The sequence below is a fragment of the Periophthalmus magnuspinnatus genome, chromosome 20, assembly GCF_009829125.3.
Source record: "Periophthalmus magnuspinnatus isolate fPerMag1 chromosome 20, fPerMag1.2.pri, whole genome shotgun sequence".
NCBI lineage: Eukaryota > Metazoa > Chordata > Actinopteri > Gobiiformes > Gobiidae > Periophthalmus > Periophthalmus magnuspinnatus.
Window position 1 is genome coordinate 13,092,148 of NC_047145.1, and position 20,439 is coordinate 13,112,586.

General features: G+C 39.2%; 1 protein-coding gene across 3 annotated transcripts in view; it reads right to left on the bottom strand.

Moving 5' to 3' along the window:
- The window catches only part of myo3a (myosin IIIA), a 55,265-nt gene that overhangs the window by 28,737 nt on the left and 6,089 nt on the right, over positions 1 to 20,439 (bottom strand). For 2 of the 3 annotated variants that reach the window (XM_055229959.1, XM_055229958.1), the window contains exons 1-4: positions 9,821 to 9,868; positions 7,870 to 8,015; positions 1,298 to 1,363; positions 460 to 615 (exon numbers count right to left, since the gene is read on the bottom strand). In XM_055229959.1, coding sequence (XP_055085934.1) covers positions 460 to 615; positions 1,298 to 1,363; positions 7,870 to 7,895 — 248 coding nt within the window. In that variant the 5' untranslated portion in view covers positions 7,896 to 8,015; positions 9,821 to 9,868. Of the gene's footprint in view, positions 1 to 459; positions 616 to 1,297; positions 1,364 to 7,869; positions 8,016 to 9,820; positions 9,869 to 10,995; positions 11,073 to 15,647; positions 15,748 to 15,887; positions 15,993 to 20,439 lie in introns of those variants that run through there. The other variant, XM_055229960.1, reaches the window with a different exon arrangement.

Genomic DNA, 20,439 nt, shown 5'->3' on the forward strand with positions numbered 1-20,439 from the left:
GACAAGTTGTTACATTATCAAACAATAACAAACATTACATGGTGTTTATGAAATTGAATGCCAGAATAAGCAGCAGGGTTGATGCATGTAAACAATAATCGTTTCTTGCATAGATAACAACTCCTTCCACTCCTTCTCACATACTAAAAAGCCTATTATCTTTAAGTGTCTCTCTATCCTACTGGGAGTCCATGGTGCCAGTGTTACCTGTCATTACTGCCTCTGTCTGTGTTTCCGTGATGGCTTTAGTGACACAAAGAGGATACACATTTGAACACACATCGGGGTTTCATACGTTCTGCCTATGTGAGGAACTGTAGGAGGGTAATTTGGATTTAGCTGTCTCCAGGGTTTAAGCTGCGTGCTATGAGATTATACTGGCAGGGATAGAGAGTTCTTTGGTGACTCATGGTGAATACAGTGGGAATATGACAGTAGTAGAAGTTGTGTATAATGTACCGTATTTTTTCAATGGTTCCTATTTGCTGGTTGAGGTCGATGAGTTCAATGAGTTGTTTTTGTAGAAGTTTTTCTTTGTTTTTGACCTGTTTGATAAAAGGATGCTGCAGCAGGTCAACAACATTGGGTCTCAACTCAAAGTCCTTGATAAGACACCTATAACAAAAACATAGCACTGATATGAACAAGAACATACGTATTCATAGGTTTCAGCTTCCTGTTATGCAACATTTTGAAGACTTTTTTCAATTCCCATTCAAAAGATATAATATTTTGTTTTAAATTGTTAATCACTATGGCAACAGTCCTAATTTTTCATCACTCTGAAACCTCTTAACTTTGAAATGGATCAAAGTATTTTTTTTTGTTTGTTTAGGATTTAAGCAAGAAATCAAGAAAGGAAGTTATATAAATACACAAAATAGATCTACTTTATTTATTTTAAACACTTGTTTATTTTTTTATTAGTTTTATTTATTTATTTATTTATTTGAAGGACAATGTGCAGATACATTAAATAGATGGCTGCACCAGATTTAGCAAAATGCTAATTTCCATCGGTAATCCTTGGTGTCACAAACATATTGCATCTTTATTTTTATTTTGCTCACAGCAGATTGGCCTTTCTTGAGTACTGCTATTTCTAAACTAGAACTATGGATTGGGGTAAATGGGTCGGCATGGATATACAACTAAATTCGGTAAACTTGGTAAATTTGCAAAAAATGTCAGTAATCCTACAATCCAACTATTCTCTATAATACACATGAGTAGCCCATAGTTTCAATTCCCACATACTTGTTTATGTTAGCACACACATTCGTAGGACCACACTCACTTGCAGATGAAGTCATTAAAGTCATCTGACCACAGCTCGGGCTGGTGCAGAGTAGGCGGCGGGTTTCTGTCGGGGAAAAAAGCAATCGCAAAGATAAATGGAAAGATAAGATGAGATGGAGTTTACAGGGGGATATGGAGGAGGGGGCGGCTGCTGAACAAAAGCCTCACAGTCGAACAAGTGACTGAAGTCTTAACACTAAGCAATTTATCTTCCACCATTTTTTCTAATGCTGCAAGAAAAATGTCTGTCTCTACCTGGGCATTTAGATCATGTTGATATGACAGTAACTATGAAAGCTCAAATTGCTTTCTATTTATACAAACATTCTTATCAGCTCAGGTTTAACAACGCCTTGCAGATGTGAAGCTAATTTGCTGTAATTCCCTGTTCTACATTAAGTACCTTTTTTACAAGATATTTCGGGTAACTGCGGGCTAATGTACTAGTAACAGTAATGAGAGCGTATACGTCTTCTGTTTATCGCACAAGGGCCCAAAGACAGCGACGCGCATGGCATTTATTAAGAGCCTGTTTGGGCTAATGCGCTGACCATTAGGGTTTGTCTCATTCACAAGACTTGACTTTACTTTATTGTCCCCGGGGGGAGATTCCTTTCCACATACACAGAGCATGTCTGACATATACACAGATAAACACCAAACATCACACTCACATAAACATACATTACAAAAACAGACATTATGCCTCAGCGGGGCCTGTTGTTTAAGAAAGCAATGACCGCTGGGACCAGGCTTCTACCGAACCGAGCCCTCCTGCACCTGATCGCCCTGTACCTCCGTCCTCAGGGCAGAGTGATTAGATGGTCCTGGAGGGGGTGAGTGGCGTCCTGTGTTATGGTGAGTGCGAAGCGTCCAATAGCCCGATTATTTAGATCTGTGAGACTGGGTGTGGGGAGTCCTATGATTTTGCAGCTATGTGTGTTACTTTTATGAGTTTGGTCCGGTTTTTAACAGTAAGCATGTTATAGAAGCAGGTGGAACAGTACAGTAGGATGGGCTGAATGATAGATTTATACAACAGTAATAACAGATGTGGAGAAACATAGAGTCCTTTGAGTTTTCTTATTACTGATAGTCTTTGTTGACTTCTTTTATGAATGTCCGTGATGTGATGTTCAAATGTAAGTGAGTTGTCAATTGTAACCCCAAGGTACTTAAAACTGTCCACTGTCTCTAGTGTTTGGTTGTTAATGATGATGGATTGCTGTGATTGGGGGGGGGTTAAAGAGCAGTTCCTTTGTTTTACTGACATTGAGGTGCAAATGGTTATCAGCGCACCACTGGGTGAAGTGAGTGAGTGTGTCCATGTAATCCAGTACAGAGGTGTTGTCACTGAGCAGGGCCAGGACAGCAGTGTCGTCAGAGTATTTGAGATATGTGATGTTTGAGGATGGGCTTCTATTGTCGTTGGTGTATAGTGTGTAGAGAAAAGGGCTAAGCACACATCCCTGTGGTGCACCGGTGTTTATGGTGAGAACAGAGGATGTGGTCAGGCCCAGCCGTACTACCTGCTGTCTGTTGCTCAGGAAGTTGTGGATGAGATGGATGTGTCTGGTGGAAATGTTGAGTTGTTGCAGTTTTTGGATCATCAGGTGCCTCTGGATGGAGTTGAAGGCTGAGCTGAAGTCCACAAAGAGTATCCGGGTGAAGTGTCCAGGAGAATCCAGGTGCTGGAGGAGGAGATGCAGCAGACAGGCTACAGCATCCTCTGTGCCTCTTCTGGCCTTATAAGCAAACTGCAGTGGGTCGAGTTGTGGATTGACAACCGGAAGGATGATGATGTTTAGCAGTAGCTTCTCCAGGCACTTCATTATGATGGAGGTGAGTGCCACAGGGCGGTAGTGATTGAACTCTGTGGGCCTGGGCTTCTTCGGAATGGGGATTATTGTTGACATTTTCCAGATGGTCGGGATGGTGGCAGTGAAGAAGACCTCTTTAAACAGAGAATGAAGAACAGGGGACAGTTCTTGTGCACAGCTCTTTAGCACCTTTGCTGAGATGCCATCAGGGCCAGGGGCCTTTCCCAGCTTGCACCTGCGTAGCTGCAACCTCACATCCTCTTCTGTGAAGGGGAGTGGTTCCTCCTGTTCCGCTGGAGGAAGTGCTCTCAGAAGCCTCTCACATTCACCTGAGTGGTCCACACTATCAAAACGAGCATAAAAATTATTGAGTTCCCCCACAAACTGTACTGGGTCCATCACTGTTACTTCACTTCATTTGGTGTTGCATCCTGCTAGTATACGTACTTTTTGGAATGCCTGTTTTGTGTTCATACTGGAGAACTCACTTTCAAGTCTTTCCTTATATTTCAGTTTTGCCTTCAGTACAGCATTTTTCACCTCACGATTTGCCAATTTCATTTCAACCAAATTATTATCCTTAAAAGCTTTGTGTTTCTTTATCAGGCTTTGCTTAAATTGAGGGGTAATCCAGGGATTGGTGTTTGGGAATTTCCTAATTAACTTAACAGGAATGCAGGTACTGACGCAAAAATGTATTAAAGTCCGTAATCACCGAGGTCCTCTCATCAATGTCCCCCTGAAAAACCTCTCAGTCTGTGCAGGCCAGCGAACCCTGAAGACATGCAGTGGGCTCCTCCGACCACTGTGGCGTGCTGTAACACTCTGGGCGGTGCCTTTTCAGTTGTTGTCTGTACAGCGGAAGTAGGGAGACGATGTAATGATTGGCGCTGCCGAGCGGTGGATAAGAGTGAGCAGGGAAAGCATCGGCAATATTGCCATAACACAAGTCCAGAATGTTTCCTCGCCTTGTCGGAATGTCCACATGCTGTTGGAAAGATGGTAAAACACTGTTCAGTCGACAGTTGTTGAAATCCCCCATAATAGCCGAGCGCCAGGATACTTAGCTAGCATGTCATTAGCTTCCCTGGCTATCAGCTCCGCTGCTGTGTTGCTGTTAGCACAGGGATGGATGTAGATACAGCTGATCACAACAGTAGAGAATTCCCTGGGCAGGTCGGAGGGACACAGTCAGTATTTCCCGGTCAGGTGTACATGACTTGTTATGAACTTTGATGTTTGTGCACCATTTATTATTGATGTACAAGCATACACCGCCACCGCATTTCTTCCCCATCTGCTCAGTTCGGTCTGATCGGAGTATTGTAAAGTTATCCAAACCAACATCAGAGTCAGCGATTGACGTGTCCAGCCAGGTTTCTGTGAGGGCGATTATACAGAGACAGACTATGTCCAAGGAAGATGGTGATCACATGTGAAGAAGTGGAGCTGCTCACTAAGTATGATGGAACTGCCATGAAGTAAAGATGGTATCAGAGGCCCATATAGTGTAGAATAGATACCAGTATTGCAATAGTAAGAGTTCAGTAGAAAGGCTGTGTATGCTAAACATAGCAGTCATAAAAAGTAAAAATCGGAATGGATTAAAAGTCCTACAGTAGCCATGATTGCTTTTGTTTAAATAATAAAGGTAAATCAGCACAACACACCATTGTTGCCTGCAGAGAGAGCATGGAATCAGTTTTGATAAGGTGCTTGTTATTACACTATATGCTTTGTAGCTTTAAAACACCAACACCTCATGTCATCAGGTGGGGGTGTGGTCAGAGATAATCATGAGGGAACAACTTCACAACATAGCTAAATTAGCTTATCTATAATTAGACTGGCTAACCCGACCCTGTTGTATTCTCACACTTCACCACTAGATGTTATCTACAGTACTGCTATCTGATAGTCGCCAGTTTTGGTCTGACAAAAAAAGACCAGACAGCACAAGTGAGCCTGAACAAAGACCAGATGAGGGGAGGGGGAAACAGGTTTCACATCTGCCATCTACTGGTAAAAAAGAAACTAAATTAATGGTAGCTTTACTGGCTAAAAAGAAGCATAATGTCTAATATATTTGGTGGAGAAAAAAACAATAATAAATAATTTTAAGAGATTCAGGCTCTTCAAACATTTGGGTAAAAATTTCTGTACATATTCAGATTCGGTCAGGGCACTAATGAGCATAATGATTTTCTGGTGCACTTTATCCAGCACAAATGAGAACAGACAGGGTGTGGCTGAGTCCCTGCCCTGGGTGCATCTTTTGGGAAGCTGCAGTGAGCGCAGGAGGAGCTGAGTGTGAGGAGACAGCCTACAGGCCTGGCCACAGACGTCACATGAGATTGTGAGGAGGCTGCTGATGGGGACCGCTGTGCTCTGACCCCTGGAGCAAGCACAGGACCTCTGCTGCAGCGACAGACACGATAGAGCCACAACCACTGTGTACACGCAGGGATAAGAAACAGTATGTATGAGGTTAGCTGGGTTAAGTGAATGAAGGTTTTAATCAATGTCCACTGGAGATGGCAAAAAAACATGGTGCCACTAAATTACTGCAAGTTTTTGCAAGTTCTGAATATATGTTAATAAGAAAACCAGTCAATAAAAATAAAGTCTTTTGAGTATTTGGAATGTGTTTAAGTTTAGCAACAAAGGAATACAACATTTAAAGATGCATTATATAACTTTTCATCTTAAAAAAAGTTGCATTTCAGAATATGTTTGTATGTTTTATCCAGAAAATGACAGGATATTTTGCTGTTTATGGGGGAAATTATGGTTGCAATTTCGATTCAATTAATCTTGCAGCCCCAGTTTTTATTTATCAAAGATACCTTGAAAAACATGCATTCTTACAATGAGGTGGGTCAACTCTACACAGATCTGATCTGTAACCTGGTGGTGTCGGCTTTAATGCCATACTGTGGAACATTCTAGGCAAAGAAATAACATCTCAGTGGAAAAAGCAGATGTCAAAATTACATAGCAAATCTTTGAGTAAAATATCTATGATGTACTTTTACCCTTGTAGCTGCTAACAATCTTTTGCTGTATAATTTGCTCTTTATGAATCAATACTAATTTCTTTCACACCAAATGAATGACCTTTTCTGAATCTATCCAATTTTGACCAAATAAAATCCAACAAAGCTATTCATTTGACTCTCACCACCAGAACGCAAGCAATCTAGCATTAAAAATAAACAATTACTTTTCACCTTCAGTCTACAACATACACAGATGATGAACAGAATGAGGCAGGAGGGGCGGGGCTTATGGATTAGGCCCTGCAGGCAGAGAACAACGTCTGAAATGAAACGACTGTGGTTCGTCTGGTGACAATCTACAGAGGAGTAAATGACTCCAGTGGGAACGCAAGACAAGCTTTTCAAGGATTAGATACAAGCAGTGTGCACCAGGCCGACGCTGCTCTGCTCTGTCAGTGAAGAGGAGACGTGTTACACAACTGTCTCTGCATCTGCGCCTGGAGGAAAATAGCAAATCTGCAGGTAGTACATCTGATTCACGAATTCAGATTTGGGTGCAGACAAAGAGGTCAAATTCTATAAGGAAATCAAACGAAAAACGAAAGACAGTAGTAGGCAGAGCATCTTTCAAGCTATGGCTGCACAAAAAAAAGTATTGTGATTAGATTTGCGATTTATATATATATATATATATATATATATATATATATATATATATATATATATATATATATATATATATATATATATATATATATATATATATATATATATATATATATATATATATGTAAACGTATGATTCTGTTCAGAGTGCACATTTTAAAAAACTCCAGAAGAATTTTAATTTGAATGAAGACTGAAATATGAACTGAACTATAAGAATTCCATGGATTTACCTAAATCCATAAAAAGACAGGAGGTTTGTCCTTTGCAGAGAACATTCAAATAATAATGTACCTTGCACTTTGACAATTGACCCAAATCATTTTGATATGATTGATATGACCGATGGATTTCAACTGATTTTGATGATTGATTTTGATATTTTGTTAAGCCCTGTTTCAAACTTTAAACAGAAAATGATGACTAGAATGGACTATGGAGAATACCTGTTGTGATAGAAATGTGATAGACATTCAGTAAGAGGTAACTAGACCAAAGTAAGTTTATTTGGAGAATTAACACTTCACTGTTTTTGGCTATATTTCCCTGTAACTCAAAGGGATGTACTAACAGGACAAATGCAGGGTGGAGAAAAGAGACTAGATGTAGACTAGAATAGATGACATGTGACAGTGTGTAGAATAGAGCTCTTTTCTTTTACTATATCTTTTTTATACAGGGGAACCCAATGAGAGCACTTGGGTTCTCTTTTTCATGTGCACCCTGTTTAAAATACAATACAAGCAGAAAAACAAACAAAACAAATAAGTATACAAGGCCAGATAAAACATTAAAAACAGGTGCATGTGTGTGTGTATCAAAGTTTGTCACTGTATTATTAAATTGGGAGTGTTTCACCAACGTATCTATTAAACAGAACCGCAATGTTACAATCTCTTCAGAAAAAATTTAGCGCTAAACCCACTTACAATGGAACTGACTTTTCAACAGTTTTTTGTAACTGTTTTATGTGTGATTCAAATGTCAGAAATCCTAAACAATTTTCCTGTCTTAGAAGGTGGTAGAAATCAGCCTGAAATGCCTCTAACTAGACCTAAAACAATGATGCATGTTTGAGTGCTCACCTGGGTATTTTAAACAGGGCTCTCATGGGGTGGAGGTCAGACAGAGGTGGGTCTCCATCTCCAAGCTCTATGGCCGTGATGCCCAAAGACCACACATCACACCTGGCATCATAAGTCGAGTCCAACTGCTGTTCACACGCTATTACCTGAAGGGGAAAACAGAAAAAAATCAATATCAACTTGATTTTGATACTAAGTAACTGACTCAGTGCTCGATACCAAGTACGATATCAGAATGAAGATGAAAAATGCTATGTTTTAAGTAATTGAATGTAATTTTCAATACAAAAAAATGCAAATTAGCATGAGGCTTTGTATCTGTTGTGATAATGCTCAATATCATACTAAAACACTTCAGGATAATGCTCAATATCATACTAAAACACTTCAGGATTGCTTAAATTTTGTGACGTGATTTTTTAAAACACTTGCTGAAATGAGTATGTAATTTTGACATTAGTTTTAATATCGATTAGTATTTGATTCCTGATACTTTTGACAACCCTAGTAGTAAGCAGTAGCAGTAGGTAATATACGTAATATATGTAGTATTGGTGGTTGTTATTAAAGTAGTATTAATAGTTGTAAATGAGGCAATCAATGCTGCAATAGTAATTTCAAAGTTGGTTTATAATAATAATTATAATAATAATAATAATTATTATTATTATTATAGAAAAATTGTAAAATGGCTCAAATCATTGACAAGTTGAATTTGAATAGCTATAAGTCCATACAGTCCAGTTATAAGTCCATGCTCTCTTTGGCCTGTCACAGTAACATATTTTGGAGCACGATATATTGCCAAAGTAAATATAGACGATAAACGATAATACTGAAACAAATTTATACCACTGACATGATAACCCAAAAGCATATTTATACCAAAAAAAATGTTCTAAATGTACAATATTGTAAAAAAAAATCATGACACAATAAACAGCAGAATGAAACACTTTAGTACTTAGTTTGCATGTGTAATGAATCATAGAAGTTATTAACTAAAGCTTTCATGGCTTAAATCTCATCACATAACCAAAAGCTAACCAGGCATTTCCAAGTGGTGCAAAGAAAATGTACACACGATAAATAGTGACCTAAAAAAAATATTGTTCCAGTTTTCATATACTGAACAATAAAGTAATTATCGTGACAGGGCTACATGCTAGTTTTAGTAAATAATAGGCCTGTAGTTTACAAAAAAAACTCTTGGTCAACAAAAGAAATGCAATGTGCATTGATTAATGGACTAAAAAGGGGCTCTATTTCTCTGGTCAGATCATGTTTCTGATCACAGGATTTCATTTAAACATAAATGTACTAATAAAGTACGTATTAACAAGTAAAAATGTATTACACCCTCACAGTTGACTTCTGAATCCTTGTAATCATTCACAGTAAAAAAGTCAACAAATTGACTCAATGACATCAATGACCGATTAATCGATTGACACACCTGCAGACCCACTGACCTAGAATCCTAATAAAAAATAGTATTGAACATTTTCACTTCAACTTCACAATATCTTTCCAAAATGATCCATTCTTCCACCTTTCATTTTCTCATTTCATAATCAGACTGGTATTTTACCAGACTTTGCTCTGCACTGTATTGCACATAAACATCACAGTGTACGATCTGTGACAAAGTCCCTAGCCGCTGTCTTGTGTGGCCCTGTACACACACATTAACACACAGTCTATCAGCGCTATCCTGAGGGCAACACGGACCCAATCTCCAGTCGGAATCATCTGTGAGTGGGAGGAATGTGTGCCCACCACTCTGACATGCTGCATTTTCATCAAACGTTTACACTCACACAATTTGTATTCCCACTCCACATATGGCTTGTACTTGTGACAAGCAAATGACATATGCGGCTAGAAAAAAACTGACTCCCCATGGGAAAATAAATGCAATCAAATTAATGCAATATACAAACGAACTTACCACAGAGAAAATTTGTCAAAGATCCACAATGATAAAAAATGAAGCTCTTTCACGATATAAAAATGCAACGCAATGTTTTAGTCCTGTCCAGTCCACCCTGAACAACCGCTTCACTAAACCTAAGTCGTTGATAGTGTCTTACTCAAATCAGATTAAAATCCTCAAGACCTAAGCCAACAAGCAAGGCACAGCATCCAAGTTATTTGCACAGCATGCAAACATCATGTAAAGAGAATCAGCCTGTTGCTAAGTGGATGCCCTAACATGACAAAGACCAAGTTGGTAGAAGATGGAAAGATCCTTTATCTGGGGATCAAAAATCTAATTTACAGTAATAGTGTAGAGGACAAAGACTAAAATTAGATGAGTAGTATCTTTAAAGAGGGGGTGTTATCCAAAATGTACTGTTTTGGAGCTTTCTACCGCATTATACTGTTATTCCATCATCAAAAACATGTTTGAGTAATATAGCAATCTCTGTCATGCTATTTTTGAACCCTCCTTATGGTTAGCAGTGCATTCCTATCTAAAGCTCAGCCCACAAGCCATATGTCACCCACGCTCCTGCTTGGCCATTTCCCATAAATATACAAAAACATGATACAAAACAATACACTGCACACTGATTGTAATGTTATGTCACTTTCCTTTGAGAGCAAAGGGGGAGCATCAAAAAAGGAATGGAAACTTTTTAAACATGCTTTTCGATGAACATAGCATTTTCAAAACAATAAAAGGGAACACTGTTATCAATATGCTACCAAATATGTTAAGTGGTAGCAGTTAATACCCCACAGAAGTGTAATACCCCATCTTTAATGAAGGAAAGTAGGCCTGGATCTCTATTGATAAAAAAATGACAATTTTCATCATATGGACTTGTGAGAACTACTTCTGCAAGAAAGAAATCAAACTGTAAACAAACCTGAATCCAGACTTGAAAACAGACTTTTTGAGTAACACCAGATGAAGCCCACTTACCACCTTTGGAACCACTGGCACAGTAATTTTAACAATGGAGAAATGCTATAGCTGACCAAGTCAACTGAATGAAATGCTCTGTGTATAGATCTAGAAAAAAAATATTCTACTAGTACTTCAAAAACCTCAAATAATAAAATATCATTCACCTTTTGGCTATACAACTGCAACCGCAAATGGTTTGATATTTTTACCTCTGGTGCCATCCAGAAGGGAGTTCCCACAGAGGTGTTCCTCCTCAGACGAGTGTTGGTCAGCTGTGCCGAGACCCCTGCAAACACCACACATTACGTTTAACCAATACACAGGTAAGGGCTGAATAATTTTGGAAAGCTATCTCATTGTGATTTTTCTGACAAGCATTGCGATTTATGTTTTAATATTAATAGTAAGATACTGTTCTAAGTTCACATTGTAACTGCTATATTAAATTATGGTATGCTTTGCTATTCGCTAATTGAGTTCATTCAAATTGCATTTTCAAAGTGGTTAATGTTGTAGCCCAAACACAGGTACAGCTATAACAAACCTGTGTATGGGCTTCTCCATATTATCTAACAGAGATATGGATGCAATGGCAAAGCCTAGCTAAAGTCTGAAAGGATCTTTCGCAGAGATGACAGCCAGGCTCACATGCAATACTGTATCCAGCTATGATGTCCCCCTGCACATGATAGATCGCTATGAATTGCATTGTGGGACATTTGAATACATATTGAGTGAAACAGTGTAGTGACAGCTCCAGTCAGCATATCTTCATTCTGAGCAGTGTTTTCAGTATAATGTACAAAATCAGTGTAATAATAAGTGTGCGCAGAAGAATACACAGGATTTGGTTGTGTGCCTGACAAAGAACATGCTGACCCACAGTTGTCATAACTTCGGTGCAGTTCAACCAAATCAGCGTTACAGACAATATAGTGTGACATAAAGAGGGCGGGCTACACTGATGCTGCAGCCACCACACTGATCTAGGACAATGTAGCATGACAGCAACAGACAATAAACACAAGGATTTACTAAAAACAAAGTAAATACAGAGAAGCAAACAACAGGAAAACAAAACAATATTTTGCAAAAGTGTATGAAACATGGAATAATCTATCAAAAGGTTAAAAGGGGACTAAACACCTTAACTCCACCTACAACCACATTTCAAATAGAGCTGCTACCTTGATCACCATGGAGATTGTTTCTGGAATGTTTCACAGTATGGCATTGAACTTATCTATCCAAAGCAAAGTTTCAGGCCAGATCTGAAGAATAGCCCCCACTCACAGCAAGAATGCATGTTTTTATTGTTATTTTTGAGAAGAAAAAAAAACAACAGCAAAAAACCCCACTGTAATTGAAATACAAGATACTGGATAAGTTTAATGCCACATAGAAGAACATTCCAGCTTTAGCATCTCTATGGAGAGAAGCAGGTGACAGACCCCAAACCAGAAAGGCTACATAGTGGATTACTTATTATCATCACTTCATAATATCTGGTGACATGGCCTAAATTTCTATATGGACGAGGGTTGCAGTAAGTATCAAACATCAGATACTAATCGATGCTAAAACTAATATCGAAACTAGATACTCATTTGAACAAGTACTGATACAAAAAAACTCACATTGACAGGATAGAAATGAACCTTTCCTGAATAGCTTTAGAATGATCTTACACAATGGCAGAGTGATTGGGCTGATGGGGAGCAGAGCCAGAATTAGAGATGAGGAGGAAGGCTAGTCTGTGTCAAACATCAAATGGGATTTAAATCACGTGTACAAGTGTTCAAAAAAATAAAAAAGCTGACATATACAGCGCAAGGGCACAGAATCACAACTGCAAGGAAAAGGCAAGCCATGACTGCAGGGCCAAATCCAGTTCCAACCAGCAAATGTATGCACAAGTACGGTACATGCTTGTGTAGAGATAAGACAATAATATGTGAAAGTACATGAAAATTAATTAATAGAATTGGAGAGCTAGAGAGGCTAATAAGATAGAATGAATGTTGTCACAATAATAAAATTCCGAACTCGATTTTGATACAAAGGAAAAGACTCAGCACACGATACCGAGTCTATTCAGGCTCGATGGGCGCATACAAGTCTATGTGGTCTTATATTAGTTCTGATACCTCTAAAGATCATTCTAAGGCTATTCAGGAAAGGTTCATTTCTGTCCTGTTAATGTGACTTTTTAGTATTGATGCCTGCTCAACTGAGTATGTATTTTTAAAATATCTATTAATATCTGATTTTCAATACTTTTGACAACCCAAGCTAGAACTAAGAGATTTTTTTATTTTTATTTTGCCCGAGACTACCATATGAATTCAGAATCAGAATACATTCTCAAGTCTGTTTGGTTTGGCTTGATTTGAAAACACAACATACATTTTACATTTGGCCAATATTGTTAAAATCCCACAGCGAAATCAACCTACAGTTGATGAGGCACTTCCTGATTCCTGGCAATATTGCATATCTACTGAATTCATGTATTCATATATAAAAGAATAGAGCATCACAAAGAGGAGTAGAGCAGCCCTGGCAGCGCCTCTTTCCGCTACATTAGCCTGAAGTGCAGCTTGGTGGGGCACACTTAATAATCATCGCTCAGATAACGCCGTCAATTAGAATATTCATGAACCCACAGATCCTCTCTCTCTCTGTTTTGGTGGAGGGGTTCTGTCTTTCACTCCCCCCTCTCTGTTTTTCTCTCCCTCTCTCCCTCCTTTCCCTGTCTTTCTCTCTCTCCCGCTCTCTCTCTATACTTTTCTCTCTCTGCCTCTTTCACTCCTCTCTGTCTATCTCCCCTTCTCTGTCTTTCTCTCTCTCTGCTGGCATGAGTCAGTGTGGGGGCTTTATCTGCTCTCCTGCTGAGTACAGCGTTAGCCTCCTCATGAAAAAACATGAATCTCTTCGTGATGTTCAGACTAACATCAAGCCTTTTGACGTAAGCTCCTGTAAAGTTATTCTTAGTCTGAAATACTATGTTTTTACTTGAGTACAGTGACTTAAATGTCATCATGAATATCTGCACAAGCAAGAGGAATTCAAGATCTTTATTAGTGGTCAGATACTCAATTGAATGCATTAGGTAATGCATTGTTTATGCAAGATACAAGTTCTTATATAAATATATAAGTGGCAGCACATTGGGTAGGGTCTGTCTGTGAGTGGTTTGCATGTTCTGCCAGTATGTATGGTTAAGGTTGAGGTACACTTTATAGTCCCCATAGGGACATTTTTTCTCTGCATTTGACCTAAACTGTCAGGTGCAGTAGATGCCACAATGCTGAGTCTAGGGACCCATCTCCAGATCTTGAGCTAGTCTTGGTCAGGACTACCTTAGCTGGATGATTTTACCTAAGGTGCATATTTGGGTTAATGGGGGAAACTGGAGTGCCTAGAAGAAACCCACCCAGACATGGGAAAAACATGCAAACTCTGGCTGAATTTCTTTTGGTCATTCCACATTTTTCCATCAATCTAAACATGCAAAATCCTGATACTCCTGACCAAGTCGAGTTCAAGATCTGGAGAGGGGGACCTGGGCTGTAGTGGCCCACTGCTCCTGACAGGGCTGCTCTGAGGACCTGGTGGAAGAATGAGTTACATGCAGAGGAAAAAAATACTTACAAATTTAACAATGTATAATTAATAAACCTTAATATTAAGTTTGTCAATCACCAATTAATCGCAAGGCGAGCACTTACGGACACCCATTTGCTTTTCTCCTTGACTTACAAAGAGGAACTAAGTATCCACAGAAACATTACCTGCACTGCCACAAGTGTTCATTCATATTGTCCAACACAACCACAGCAAATGCCATATTTTTCAATTAACCAGGACAATTTCTGTTCAGACTGTGCTTTTGAGTGGTGGGTAAAAGCTGCTGAAGAGGGCAGCACGACCTCCCTCTACACAGTCCTAAGTGACTGCATTAATCCTGCAGTGTGCGATGTTCATTTGTTTACATGCATTGGAAGGGCTTTTAAGAGCAGCACAATTAGCCCTGCACTCACACACATATACAGTATTAAGTGTGCATTTGTACTTCCAATGAAACAGGCAGCTGGTTATAGGGCCCTGAAGAAAACCAGTGCGTCATCTCTGAGATGTAGTCATAAGCACTTTGCCTATTCAGAGCATTCAATCTCAAACCTCATTTGGTTAAGAAAACCAACTAGGAAATCAGTGCTAGCACGGGATGAATGGCAACAATGTCCGCTACTGTTTGGAAAGAGTAAGAGATACCCATAAATGGAGGACGGGTGGTACGCGCTGCCAACCTGTCAGCCAGTTTAACTCTAATTCAAACTCTTCAACAAAACTAATTACTGGCACAATTTAAGTAAAAGCAGCTAAAGGTAATGGGTTTGACCCAAGAATCAGGCACTTTTAAATAGAGCGATAAAGGAAGGATGTGCTTCTTAACAAGAATATGTCCAAGATTTGAGATACTTAAAATAGTATAAATAAGTTGCTTTATAGATTGTGCATTAGGATGTGTATAGAATCCATGTATTGTTTGGTCAATCGCAACTTGGATTGTAGTCTGATGCTAAAAGAGATCATGTAAATGTAGGCAAAATCTATAATGGGATATTATTACAATCATTCAAGAGAGAATCAGTGCTTCTCTGCATTCTTGTTGGCTGAAATATGATGTCTTTTCATGTCTAAAAGGACTTGATCCACTTCTTCTGCAGAGAACACATCAATGCAAATAAATTAGGTCTACAGAATAACCTGCTCACAATGAAATCCTATCTATTTGTATATCCCACAGCCAGTGTGCATGTGGACAACAGTCTGAGTATGGTCAGAAGAGGAGACATACCAAAGTCCACCAGTTTAATGCCTCCCTGTGTGGTCAGCAAAATGTTGTTGCCTTTGATATCTCGGTGGATGGTTTTATTGATGTGCAAGTGTTGCAGGCCCTGGAGGAAAAAAAGCAAATGTGAATTTACCAAAAAGCACCTGCCTCAAATTAGCCCATTTCCCTTTTATTGAAATCATTTATTGTGAAGAAGGTGTATTGAGCTGTGTAGTGTGGCACACTTGAAAATGACAAACTTACCATGAGTGCTTCGTGCAAGATGTAGGCAATAATTGCTTCATCCATTCTGTCTCCTCTCTTTAGCATGCCTTTGGCCAGATCTGTCACAGAGCCACCATTGCAAAGCTGCAACAGAAAACACACAAAAGCACAGAACAATGAGTCAGCAGCTACAGTGGGCCTTATACAATCTGCTAAAGTGGGGCATCAAAGATAATGGGAATTTCACAGAGAAACAGTAGAGGGAAAATGTGAGATTTCAGCTGAAAAAATCTGTCAATCTGCAGAGGCTTATCTTTAGGAAGCAGCTTAGTGGGAGGTGTGCCCACAGACAAATGTAAATTCTGGGTCTATTCAGCACAATGATGACTAAGCAGCCTGAGTATTTAAGACACAACAAATCCTCCTCAGATACACTACATGCACATCTGTGTCTGCACTGCGATCTTACCAGGACACAGCACACATAGACCATTTTCAGGGCTGCAAACATGTCATCTCTGTGTTTTCTTGTGCTATACTCCTGCTCGATATGGACTCTACCATCAATAGCAATCCCTCTTCGGAAAATTACAGAAAATTACCCAGTGGGTTGCCTTGGCAACAATAATAGCCCTTAATTTAAGCCCTTCTTTGTCAGATGCCAGAGGTATGGGAAAATAAAAAGCTCTGAGATGTCAATCACTCGGCTGGGAGCTCAAGTAAATGCAAATTGTGCATTATATTTTTTCACTTTTACTTCAGTAATGTATGAATATAATATGTGAATGCAGTATGTACAGTGTGATACATTTGTGGCCATATGAGATTCCTTCTCATTGATAATTTTATTAATCTATAGTGTAAACGAAGAAGACAATGTTTTTGATATTCTATGAGCACCGTGATGCCTTACAGTCAGACTGCTGATTTGAATCACCATCATATTAGATTACTATTAACAAATATTGCCTATGGTCTGTCTAATTCATCTGAAAATTTCAAAGCAAAGAACTTGGATTCAAGCAGCCATTCTTTATGATTCTCTCAATGCATCCGTTCAAAAAGCACATTTGAAAACCCCAAAAGGGCTTTACCTAAGGTCAACTGAACACTAAACTGAAAAGTCAAACTATATGAGTAATGTAATCAAAAAATGTATTAGAACACATGACAGGAAGTATAATGACATGAAGTATAACCCTATTACAAAAGCATGTCTTAGTAATTGTAAAACAGACCTGCAAACAGTCTCATTTTGTTGTGGATTCTAATTCCACCCACAGACACTGATTGCCAGGTGTGTGCGGAGCAAACTGAGCGATCCACAGGAAGTCATTAGCACGCATGTTTCATTGTGTCTAATAAAGAGTGAAACAACACATTTAGCTTGTAATAATAAAGACACTGTTGCAGGTCCTGCTATACCCGTTACAGTTAGACTTGACAGACTGGATTTACATTCACAGTCTGTATAATATGAAAGTTTTTGACCTTGACTAAATGGTGACATAAGCTTTTGGAGTGTTGTGTGTGCCTATCAATCTGGCCATCCATCAGGGGCCGGGGGCTGCAGCGTGGATGGATGGTGTGTATCGTAGCTGCCACACAGGGCTTAAATCACCTCCGTGCCATCAGACAAACTGCACTAGAGCGGCGAACACCACAGAGACTCGGGCACAATGAGCCGTGCCCAACGTCACTCCATATCACGGTGCCCATATCACCTGTCATCATTAAATTACAGAGAGCAGACTGGTCTCAGATCCATATTCATGAGAGGTGTGCTGGTGTCTCATATTTGCAGAGCATATTTGCAAAGTTAGCTCTCCACCTCCGGTACATGGATTATCATCTGTAATTATATTAGACACTATGGTTAGTCATGGTCAAAGTGGACAAGATCACTACTACTTCAAATACTCTTTGGTCGCAATATGCACAGAACTAAACTCTAATCCCTTAAGTAACACTTAATGACTGTAATTGCAGAGTACGTGATCAATACTTCATTAACAGTTTTAGAAGTCAGTTAGATATTTGCTATGGACTCGTATAATCCTAACTCTAACCTATTTGAGTCGCTCAGTGTAGTCAGTACCATACTGTATCTACTGTATCCTAGAGGGGCTAGTTATCAATATAAGAACTAATCACAAATGCTAATATCAAATGCTTATCTGTGATTATCATTTTCTGCATTAAAATCCTCCAAATACACTGCCTGGCCAAAAAAAAAAGATCACACACTCTAATATTTCAATGGACCACATTTAGCTTTGATTATGGCACGCATTCTCTGTGTCATTATTTCGATTAGCTTCTGCAATATCACAAGATTTATTTCCATCCAGTGTTGCATTAATTTTTCACCAAGATCTTGCATTGATGATGGTAATGTCCAACCGCTGCACAAAGCCTTCTCCAGCACATCCCAAAGATTCTCAACGGGGTTGAGGTCTGGACTCTGTGGTGGCCAATCCATGTGAAAATGATGTCTCATGCTCGCTGAACCACTCTTTCTCAATTTGAGCCCGATGAATCCTGGCATTGTCATCTTGGAATATGCTCGTGCCATCAGGGAGGAAAAAAAAACATTGATGGAATAACCTGGTCATTCAACATATTCAGGTAGTTAGCTGACCTCGTTCTTTGAGCACAGACTGTTGCTGAACCTAGACCTGACCAACTGCAGCAACCCCAGATCATTTGCTTAGTTAAATCCAGGTTGCGACTTTTTTTGGCCAAGCAGTGTATTTCACTGATTGGTACAATAAAGCACTTGCTTTCTTTTAATTACCTAAAAGTTGGTAACTGCCTATGGTAACTGCCTAGGGCTATATGATAATGAGCATGAATGATAGAGTCACAATGAATTTCTACTATTTATTTATCTATAGTGTTAGTCTTTTATGGCACTTGTCAAAACAACACACTTTTGTTTAAATATAATCAAACTCCAATATTCATAATCGGCTTGAGAAACAAGGCAGTTAAAATTTGCATTCTGATTCATGACAAGGAAGTACATCCGGTTCCAAGTGAGTTTGCTGAGAATAGACCGAATCTATTGAGTATTTGGCATCACAAATGAGTTCAGGTGCCTGTTCAGTAGTGTTAATGAAGGCAGTCCATCAAAGAAGAGCAGAAGAAGTGGATCAAACAAATCAATGGATGAAACAGGTTTTCTTCCACAATGAGAAGCCACAGTGTGTTAGCTAGCTCTCATGTGCCCTCAATGTAAATCTGTATAGTAGTAGTATAGTCCACCGCTCTCACCGTCTGGGTTCAATGCAGTCTACGCACAGGTGAGACGGGTTGGAAGCAGTTCAAGAGAGACTTTCATTTGTGGCCTGATCAGTTACCCTGGACACAGATGCCCGGGTGTCCACTTACTGCCCTAGTTTGATGAAAAGTACCGAACATTTTGAAGTATATGATCAAATAAAAGGGGTGGGGTGAGCTTTTGACATAATTTATCATAAATATACTCTATTGTGCGGTTCAGTTCACAATGTTTTGCTGTCAGTATAGAACTATTGCACTGAATTTTGAACTCACCAGCATTTAACACTTTTTTTTTGTCTGAGCCAAACGTAAGCTCATATGAAAGTATCTTTACATGAGATTATTTTCCTGTTTGCACAGGAAAAGGTAATAAATGTGAGGTGCAGTAGTTGAATGATGACTTTGAGAAGTCGTGAAAAGTGGAGAGTATAATATGACAATATTAAAATTGTATGTGTGTGTGTGTGTATATTAAAAACACAGGTGAAGGAGTCAAGATAACAAGACAGTGTACTGCTAGTTATACAGTGTGTACAGAGGCTATACTGTAAAATACTGGCTTGGGGCATAGCAGCAACCATTTCATGCAGCTTCTCAAACCACTGATTTATTTTGGTTTTGTCAAATTGGCAAAAAACAGAACACATTCAGGTTGTCTTTGAGATTGTACAATAAAAACTACAGTCATAACAGTAATAGTAGTGAAATTATCCCTGGATTATTTTGCTATAAGGCTGCTGCAGCTAAATTAGAGCTGAAAAAGCCATATCAATTTGGCTGCAGCCCACACTGACTAAATGGCAGCAGAAGTGTATCTCTTAAGTACAAGCTATAAAGGCCGGACAAATCAGTGCTCTTCCCACCGCCAGCCCCACAAATGAAACGCACATCCCAGGCTTTTATTTGGAATTAGAGAATAAAAGTCACTCCCATCTTTGAAGTATTTTGAAAGCTGGGTACTGGCAGTAAAATTAGGGACGTCATACATGAAAGCACGCTCATCTCGGCCCACATCTGCCATCATAAAGAGGAGCCCGGGTGCCGCTCCGAGAGGCTAACAAAGTACAGGATGCAATTTGGATGAATCTGGTTCATTACGAGTGGTCGGTGGATGGGGAAGGGCAAAGAAAGAGCCCTCTCAGCTGAGGAGGGATGGGAAATGACAGCTTAGAGAGGAGGGACAGTAACCATGGTGAATGGCTAGCTCCCATCCTTGTCAGCAGAGCCATGTGCAGCTAGTTTAGACATTTTGGAATGAAGATTTTTGTAAGGAAAATACAACTGTTACTATGATATACTATTTATA